Source organism: Etheostoma cragini, chromosome 3 (assembly GCF_013103735.1).
Source record: "Etheostoma cragini isolate CJK2018 chromosome 3, CSU_Ecrag_1.0, whole genome shotgun sequence".
NCBI lineage: Eukaryota > Metazoa > Chordata > Actinopteri > Perciformes > Percidae > Etheostoma > Etheostoma cragini.
The window spans coordinates 2802424-2812876 of record NC_048409.1 but is presented as its reverse complement, the minus strand read 5'-3'; the positions used below and the strand labels follow the sequence as shown (position 1 = coordinate 2812876).

The window sequence follows — 10453 nt, the reverse complement described above, 5'->3', positions numbered from 1 at the left end:
GTCATAAAAATTCAAAAAAACGTTTTATTATAGTATGTCATAAAATTATCACAGCATAGTATGCCAAAAAATCATATTTGTTACATATAGTCTTAAAAATGTCATATTAATAGTAATGTTATAAAAATGTCATGTAAAAAGATATAGTACAGTATGTCACTGAAATGTTAATAATTCATAGTATGTCAGAATATGTCATAAAACGTTGTAGTGTATGAAATAAATCATAAAGAAGTGTAATATGTCTCAAAAATCACTGATTTTACACACGGTTGGAATTGATATTGGCAATGTAAATATACGGAAAGTGTCCTAGAATTAATTAAATTTAACTTCAGTATTCCTGCACATATGTTGTAAAGAGTTAAAATATTTTTACATAAAGCAATAGATAAACAGCTTTCTTCTACTGGCAAAATCCAAGTCTACAGTAAGTGGTGGAAACAAATGCAAAGTTAACCAGACCAATCTAAAAATTCTTCAATTGTATAAAAATATTATGGTATCACTTTGAACTTTTACTGTATATATTAAAGAGTTCAGTATAAAATCTATTCATATAGAGCACATTTGGAAGACTGTGGATGCAGATGATGTCAATGAGTTAATCTGTGAAAAAGGTTGGGACCCACTAACATACAGAGTTGTATTATTGACAGCAGAAACGGTGGGCAAATAAGACAAGATGCATAAAATAGTAAATTGTTTTATTCTTTTTTTAACCATGCCACTGAACACTGACGCATACAGAGTTGTGCCTGAATCCACACTGAGAAAACACTTTCACACACTGTGTTACAAAGCTGTAATGAAGAGGGATTTTACTGCACACATGGCAAGAAGAACAACCCTGATTGGATACCAGGTTCGAGCTTTGATCTGGCCCTGAGGTAGACAGACATTGACATAATCTAAACAATGCTAATCACATCCTTCTAGGACACATCAAATAAAAGGACATTTGCATTATTACAACATAGAAAGATCAAAGAAAAAACCCTTTTCAAACAAAAGTGCTCCGTTTCTTTTGGTCCACTAAGGAAATCCATTTATAGTGCATGTTCATGTAGAATAGATACAGTGAATGTGTGTTTTCATGGCACTGAGTGTTGTTGGCTACTTAAGGAGGCATTGGTAATGCCCACAGACGCCAAGATTTGCTATACACACTGTTTTTCATCCAAAGATCTCAGTCCATTGTCACTTTGAAGGGAACAATTTGATGCAAGTTCCAAGCAATTGTGATGAAAAAAGTCACGCTTGTCTCAGAGTATCAGCCACTATCACAGTATGTTGCTTCCAGTTGCAATGTTCAGACAAAGTGGATCTACATGGCAGTCTATCTTTAATTAAGTAACAATAAACAAACACCCAGAAACAACTACCAATAGCACAGACCCATGTACTCAAGCACATCGATGCTCTACTTATAAAAGAGGCACAAGGAAGGGATCTTAATCCAAACAGGGACTTATAAAACACACATTAAGATGTTTCTCAAATCATACCAAATGTAAACAGATAGCAAATTACTGTAATACAAAAATACAACATGTTTAAATCTATAAGGCCTGTGTTAGGCTCACATAAGGGAATAACATACCATGACAGTTTGTACATTACAGCTACACTACAACTGACAATAACTTGCCCATAGCGATTCAAAGTCAGAATTTTCTTTTCAGGTTTTGTAAAAAACAACAACTACTTTTCATGTTTTCTTCAATTTTCTCCTAGAAAATTCAGATTCTGTGATTTTTATAAGACATATATAGTTAATGATAAAAAAACTACACATAAAAGCCATGTTGAGGCTGTTTTTTTACACACTGCTTGTCCATTTAAATGTTGATGTATTTGTTAGAAAATTCAAACTACGGATGACTGAACAATTTGCAGTAGGTTTAGAAGTAGAGGTAGAGCTCGCTCTACTAGAAATCCTCCCAAGAGACACCGAGTGTATGATGAGAACCAGCACATATTTGGTAACAAATAAACAACATATAAATAGCAAAACCTACTACATTGCAAGAGGAACTCAAATTGTAAGCCAGCTACCTTGAAACAATAACACTCACTGCAAGAAAGACAAGGCAATTAAAGAAATCAAGCTTATGAGGTCAAAACGTGGCAGCCATTCAAGTAAAACATGCAGCAAATGAACAACTCCAAAATAAAACAGCAAAAGCAGAAAAAAAGTGAGATGTCACAGGAATTTAGGAGGGAAAATGTTGCAATGTTCAGCCAATCATGCCTTTGTGGAATTATTTTCAACATCTACTGCACAATCACAGAAGATGACTTATCAATCAAAAAGCTCCTGCTACACACACACAGGTCAGCAGTTGCAGCCATTGTGGCGTAGATTTTAACCATAGTGGATCTATTAGACATGAGTTATAATCAAAAGTGTGTGTGAGAGCGGGGGGGAGTGTGTTTCTGTGTATATTTGTGTGCACTAGGGCCGAAACAAGAAGTCGTCAGAAACTCATCGTCAACAATTTTCAGACATTTTTCGGAGGAAAGAAAAATGCAAAAAATATTCAGTGTCCTTCCACTCAACATGTGAGAATTTGCTGCTTCTCTTCGCTTTATATCATTGTAAACTGGATCTCTTTAGACTGGACGTCGGGCGGACAGAACTAGTTATTTGAGATGCCACCTTGTCACCAAAATGTGACTACTTTTCTGACATTTTTCAGACTAAACGATTTATCACTTAGTAGTAAAAATAATAATCATCAAACATTTGTATCAATAATAATCAAATTGATAATGAAACTAATCATTAGTTGCAGCCCTAGTGTGTCCACACATTTGTATTCGTGCTTGCATGTCTCTGTTGTCAGGTAAAAACCTTGCATCTCCCAGAATGACAACTTCCCACAATGCATTTTTCAGTTTATCCAAAAAGAGTCAGAATTCTTCTTTTTTTTAAAACACATAGAGAGACATGTAATTTTTCAGCATGAAAAAACAGCAACACTGGAGTTACGAGGTTTTCACCCAACAGTGACAGCGTGTGTGCGTGCGGTCCAAGTCCTGCTCAGACGTAACAGACGTACAGGTAAGTCTTTTCTATCCTCCAGTCGGCCGGCACATCCTCCGGTTTGTGGCCCTTCATGTGCTTCTGCATGGCGGCCAGGCTCGGGCAGAAGTCCTGGCAGATGGTGCACTGGTACGGAGACGCTCCGTTGTGAGTGCGCAGGTGCTTGATCATAGCCGAGTAGTCTCTGGACCGTTGGTGACACAGCTTACACTCGAATGGCTTCTCACCTGAAAAATTCAACAATACAGCATTAACCTTGTAGACCCGGAGCCAGACGGCCTGCCAGGTGAAACGGGACTCACCTCTATTTCAGTCCACTGTACTTGATGTGGTATTGTCTGGTGTTTGTGTGTGTGTGGTGTGTGTTTGTGATCTAGGATTAGACCTATATCGGTTTGCCAATTAGATATTGGCGTCATAGTCCGCGTCATCCACCGCAAATACGACCTCAGCAAGGAATCAGGTAGCATTTAAAAGATAAAATAAAAGATAAAATGTAGACCTGTTGCACATCTTAATGATGCAATTTAATGGCTGGATAGTGTTTTAATATAACGTCATTACATTTAAAGGCACTCTGTAAGTTTCCACTTCCATAAAATAGCTTTAAACGATGCAAACCATCATAATTTATCGGTAAGAAATTATTATTTAGTCCCAAATTCAATAGAATTTTTATTTTTACTCATGAAATAACATATGTATGTAGGACACGCTTATTTTAGCTGTAAAAATTATTCTATATTTTATCAGATTTTACAACAGTCCCACAAAAAAACCTTAAATGCATTAGTCTGACCCTGTCTGTGACACACTAAAGCCAATTTGTCCAAGAACGACGTAAATCTTTAAAAACAGGTCACAAAAATATAGTTGAAATTTAACAATAAAAGGTTAGGTCATGTTCTACAACAGCTGTAGCACTGTAGTTTTTAGCAAACACAAGTAAAAGTAAATTAGTGGGGGACTATTTTCAGCAGCGTATTAATACCCATTTAGTGAGTGGTTTTACAGGAGGACATTGTGTATATGGCATGGAGTCAAAAAATAAACTACAGAGGCTGTTTTCATAATAATAAAGACACCATGTCACCCTGGGCAACAGTGTGGCTTATTTATGTGTTTTGTAGGAAAAAGCGTCACAAGCAATACTTGTCGCTAAGATCAATTCATTGTTTTTTGCCTATTTATGGGATTTGTTGACAATAAAAAACACAGCACACTAGCCCTGTCTCAAATCTTAAATTTGAAAGATATTGAAACACAGCATAAAACCAGCCCTGTTACCCTGAAGACCCTGCTCTCCTGTACGTGTGAGTGTGTCTTCATCTCTGAACTCTCACCTGTATGTACACGGTAGTGTGTTTCTAGCTGGTGTTTGAGGCTGAACCTCTTCCCACAGCCGTTGCACTCATAAGGCTTCTCTCCTGTGTGGATGCGTTTATGGCCCCTCAGCGTGCCGTCGTCTCTGAAACAGCTCCCGCAGAATTCACACTCAAACGGGTGATCGCCTGAAAACACAGTGGTGTCACAACAGCAGCCACAACAACAACACAGCCCATTATCGTGCGAAGCATTAAAGGCTAACTTTATCCTTGGCACGACATGGAATGGGTGCATATGTAGCTGCGTAGGTCAAATAGTCACAGAGCCTTTTCTGCACATGCATGTCAAGCAGGGATATAATGTGCTTTCAGACGTTGCTAATGTTATGACATGAGGACACTCCTCTTGGCTGTCCGCTAATAGCTAATAAAAGTCCTCCAGGCATGTGCTGCTCTGTTCTATATACTGTAGTTAATCTATTTCTCTCCTAGGCTGAGGGTTTGACTCATCTCCAATGACCTATGTGCCTCATTATCTCAGTGTCCACAGCAACAGCCAAGTCAGAGGATACACTGCTCTCCTCATTACAGGCCGATTCTCCCCAATCCCCCACCCCACTGTGGAGCAGATGACATTTACAAAATGTTACTTCCAAGCAGAATGGCATACAAACAAGAGACGCTGCCATGGCCAAAACTCCCTTCACTTCCGTCTCTTCACATCAATTATATATTTCTCCTGTCTAGACATCAAGCCATCCTGACAGCTGGGAGTGTTATTTAAGGTAAAAGAAGAAAGGGGGACATCCTTTCAGTAAATATCTCCCCGTTTCCTGCGGCACTAAGACTCAACCACAGTAGAACACACAGACAAGTCATTTCCATTTGCTTTTCCTTCAATATTTATTTGGGTTTCCTCTATCATTTTGTGTGAACCACACTAGAACTGACAGCCGTGAATTGCAGAAGCCCAAAGGCTGTCTAAGAACCCAAAATATAAACAGGATGAAATTCCCCAAAATATGCACCGGCCATAACGGTACAGTGCTGTCATCAGAGAGGTGAGTCATCTTATAGAGAAGTGAAAAGGAGGGTGGGAGAGGATGCATGCAAATTGACTAAACCCTTAAAGCCAGTCACCTAAAGGAAATTAACCTATTTACACAATTAACCACATTTACATTTGACACCACATGCATACGTTCTATGAAAATACACACCAATGATGGGGCCAATGATCGGTCTCTTACCCGTGTGCGAGCGCAAGTGTCTTTTGAGGGTAGTGTGGCTGGGGAAGGGGCGCTCACAGTGGCTGCAGATGTAGCTGTGCATGCCTGCATGGACCTCCATGTGCTGCTGCAGGGCCTTCTGGGTCTGGAAGCGCTTTGCACACAGCAGACAGAACACCGCCATGTCAGTCCCTGGAGAACGCACAAGACACAGACACGCAGTTATTTCAGTACCATACACAGACAGGGCCTTAAGTGGGGAAACTGGGTCACTTCAACTTTGTGTGAGTCCTCAGAGGGAAAAGCTTCTTTCAAAGAGCAAGTGCCTGTACCTAAACTAACTCCCCTAAAAGCCCAGAGGCACTTTCAACTGCGAGTTTTTATACGTTCTATTTTAAACCATGAAAGTCATTGTTTTCTTTAAGAATTTCCCACACAATGCACAGCATGCCAATCACACAATCAATGGCTTCCTCCTGGTGTGTTAGATGTGTAATTATTCTCTTCATTCCCCATCAGGAGTCAGCTCCAGCCTGTGAAGTCCTCTGTCTCCGTGCTCAAAGAGCGGCTGATAGTAGCTCCACCCTAAATGATGCCTACACTATGCGCTCTGTGCAGAATGTTAAGTAGTGATATCAAGCCATTAAAGGCAGGACTGCAGGAAAAAAACACAATCCAGTTTAATCCTGTGTGTGACCTGGCATCTCTTTGGGGCTGCTTTCCTGTTGCACGGCGTGTGGAGAGGAATACAGATAGGGAGTCGCTGGCAGGCTGGCTCAAGTCAAAATGGCTATGTGAAGAAGATCCATTGCCTGTCATACAGTCAACACTTGATCTACAGTCTGTGTACGCCAGCACTCAAATCCATTCTGGCATTCACACGGATGCAAATTTATACATGTGCTAAGACCGAGAGACTGATTTATAAGCTGTATTGGACATAATGTGCATGTTCTAGAGAGTGAGGCTTTAATGTGAGATTATGAGGTCCTTATTTCTCTGTCTGCTCAGGTTGCAGATCATTTACAATGATAGCAGGTCCCATTGCTCCTGACTCAGATTCAATCAGACATCTCCAGCGGAGGATCATTAGTAAACAGAGGACTGTGCCAGCACTTCATTGGAATTCAAGTGGGGTTGCTGTGTCGCATTTAAAATGCAGTCTGATGAGGTCCACTAAATCAAATCATTTGTTACTGTTATTGAAGTGCCTTGAGGCAACTGGCAATTAAATTGGAATTAACGCAGGGAAAGGGATACAGCACACTCATACTAAGAGGGAAGAGTGTCAGACACTTTTGGTTCAATCAAGTTAACAGGCAAGCCTGTTCAAAGTGGAAAGAAAAAGAAACAAATCAAGCAAATTCACATCTTCGTGGGATAAATCAGCAACATTCACCGTGCATTGTTGTCTAATCTAAGTATCACAATGTGCTCAAACAAAGCAGGACGCTTTTTTAGACTTCACATTTCACGGATAAATATAATTTGGCACAAAACCACAAAGCCTACTCTTTGAAATCACGTTGCTTCTTTTTTAACCTAGTTTTGAAATCCCCCCCGTCCAAAAAACGGCACTAATAGTACTGATCATTCTTAATCATTAACAGCAAGAACACCGGATGAAAGACATTCCCGGATCTTAACAATCCTGCAAGGAGGCGATCCGGTGGAATGAACTGCACCTGTTCAGAGGCTTTAGCCTGTGGACTTTTGCACAAAGGGCCTACAATATGGTTCAGGCCCTCATTGACCAAGCCCATTAGTCATAGAATCCTTACGCAACTCCTACAATCCCTGTCTTTATGCTGTCCCCTAATGACCAAGGCCCTTTCTCACCCACGGATCACAATATTTTATTTGAAGACAAAAGACCCTCCATTCTCAACGCCTCTGCGCCCTCCCCACTCCCCCTTAGCCGCTGACCATACAGGAAATCCTTTCACCCAACCAGCTTCACTTTCTGCTTGAGTCATGCCTAACTAATGCCAGTTCACTATGCACTGTGCAACAGTAGATACTGGGTAATGATCTACCTAAAAATAGCTAAAGGCATTTTAAAATGCAGTCTCTGCATGACCTGTGATGAGGAAGCCTTGATCCACTTTAACCGGTTTCTCTTGTAATATTGGCCGCAGCCAGCAGGGGGGGTGCTTTCTGTTCCTATGTGTCCAGCATACTTTTAGCTGCTGGCAGAGCAGAGCCCTCAACAAGCTGAATGACATTATTAACCACCTTGTAGATACTTCAAAGCTACTTTAATCATCCTCTCTCCACTCTTTCTTTATTCACTATCATGTATTGTAAATGTGTGTTTCAATACAGCCTGAGTTGTCTTTTCCTCCTGCTCTGAAAATTCCACATCCTAGTTTTCTTTGTGGAGGTTAAAACCCGTTACTCCCTGAGACACTCGCAGACTCTCACAGATGTGTATCCTGATCCTTCTGTCACCAACAATACGCAAACTTGAGTAAAGAAATATGACAAATTTTCTGTCACAGGAGTCTCACTCTTGATCTCAGGTTGTCACACGGTGACAACAGCTCAACAGCCGTTTTCGGTTTATTCCGCACAGCTGACGCTGAAAATAAAAATAACAAATAATATCTTGAAGTGTAAACAAAAACCTTTCCGTGGCAAGGAAGTGTTTGTATGCGTTAGTGGCGGCATTTCTCCTCGCTGCGCTCTGTTAACTTTTCAAAGAAAAAGGATTTGCAGTTGTAGAGTTTTCCAGTAAGCTTTGGTAATAAGTGCAGTGGAGCTTCTTTATGAGAGAATAAGCCCTAAAGTTGGCTGTCATTGCCCCCTGCTTTCTCACCCTAAACCAGACAATGGGCTTGGGATTTGGGTTTTAAGGCACAGGATGACCCCTGACCCTTGCCCCTCAATGGGGTAAATACCATGTAATCAATGGTATTCCTCAAAGGCTTGAGAGATGACTGTGCATTGTGTTTAGTGGGGGGGGGGCCTTAACAGTGGGAATAATGATTTACTTTCAAGCAAATCTCTATGAGGCAGAACTTATAATCATTCACTGTGTGCATTTTTATTAATGAGCTTGTCCAATGCACGATTAGCTTGGTAATTCAGGATGATTTGAGGTTGCTATGCTATTTTAGCATATCTCCACCAAGACCCTGAGTACACCCATGTGATTTAACATGGTCTAACTTCATACATCTGCCACTTATTCAGTCCAACCGAGGTGGGAGCCGGCCACGCTCTCACGCTGCCTGAGAAACAAAACCATGTGTCTAGGCAACCAGATAGGATCATGGTCCTTGTTGGGGTGAAGTGTTCAAGCTAATCCCTTCATTCACAAATAAGCGCAGCCTGTTTCTTTTCAAGCGGCAAACAAAAGTTTTCCCACCCTGAGAATCTGGGAGTAAACCCGCTGTAAATTGAACAAGAGATTGTATTCAGTGACGACCGCAAATCTGTTTAATTTCTTCTGTGTTAATCTTAACTTCAGTGTCCGGAGCACACCAATTGAATTGATTGATTTGTGGATAATTTGTCTTTTATATCTTCTAAAATACATATATAAAAGTAACACATGTAATCTGACTGGCATTATTTTAATAAAGGCTTGCAGAATTTAATCTATTAAGGTTACAGTAAATTGTGAATGAAGTTAATGCTAAACAAATGTTCTGCTGCCATCAAAAAGGGCAAATCATTTCACACAGATTTCCCAATCTACAATATTAGATCATGGCTGATTATGTCCACTAGCTAGAGTATGCAATGTGAAGACACTATAAACTATGTCCTAGGGCCTTGTTCAGTGCATGTGCTCGCTGTCTGCTGGCTCACGGATATCACCCAGTTAAACATACACAAATTATGCGGCTTACATTATGTGCTCAACCTAACATGACACACTACTGTATGTGTTCATGCAGATTGCTCCCCGTAGTTGTGGCAGCTCGAGAAGCACACACACAACCGCTACAGTACCTTAAACAACCCCGGCCGCTCATCTGCAGGCTGCTAATCTACCCGAGAGAGGAACAACCAACTTAATAATTAATGCAACAAGAGATACGTTGCTCGTGTTTAACCACCATTCCATGGGTCGGTTCATTGAGGTCACACACAGTTTTATTCCCCTCTATTTTTAGAATGTTAACAATATTTTCTCTATGTGCTATATATGAAATGACAGGACATCCCGGGGCTTTGTGTATCATGACAGTGAAGGGAAATAAATACTGGGGGCACAATGCCAAACAGAGCACAGTTCAATTCAGTTTAGGGCTTGTATGAATTGGGTATAAACAGGAGGGCGCAGTATGATAACGGACACACAATTAGGCGAGCTAAACTGTCTGCGTTAAAAAGCCCGGGCTGTATCTGAATGGACTACAGGACTGTTTAATTAGGGCTCGGACAGAAGGTAATTTTATTCACTTGATGAAGCAGCCTGTAATGTGCGGAAACAGTGCAGCTGCTGTGAGTACACAAAGGAGCACTCTTACGGCCTTTGCCTTAAAGGCAAGGTGGCAAAATGTTCTGTCAGCATGGCTCCAAGCACATACAGTCAATTTCTGTGCGTGCTGTAGAGATAAGATACAGTCTTGGGTTTTCCAAAATTGAGAGCTTGGTGCCCCAGAGCCTTTGACTTGCTCTGATGAAACAAACCCCTTTGTTGTGAGAGCAATTCAGAGACAGATCCATTCTTTTATTTTGGGCACTGACAAGTAGGTCAGAGGAGGCTATGACAGTGCTGTGGCGAGGAGTAAACAGCAGCACATGATGTTGTTTTCCCTCTCAGTCCTGGCATTCAACACCAGCAGCAATCCTCTTGCCCTCAGGAAGTCCTCACATACCCCTTTCCTTCCCACAGT

The 10453-nt window shown here is 40.9% G+C and overlaps 1 protein-coding gene across 1 annotated transcript in view; it reads right to left on the bottom strand.

Moving 5' to 3' along the window:
- Positions 1 to 690: 690 nt before the first annotated feature.
- zbtb16b (zinc finger and BTB domain containing 16b) overlaps positions 691 to 10453 on the bottom strand; it is a 20345-nt gene continuing 10582 nt past the window's right edge. Inside the window, exons 5-7 of the mRNA XM_034867962.1 lie at positions 5625 to 5795; positions 4393 to 4560; positions 691 to 3276 (exon numbers count right to left, since the gene is read on the bottom strand). Coding sequence (XP_034723853.1) covers positions 3047 to 3276; positions 4393 to 4560; positions 5625 to 5795 — 569 coding nt within the window. The 3' untranslated portion in view covers positions 691 to 3046. The remainder of the gene's footprint in view (positions 3277 to 4392; positions 4561 to 5624; positions 5796 to 10453) is intronic.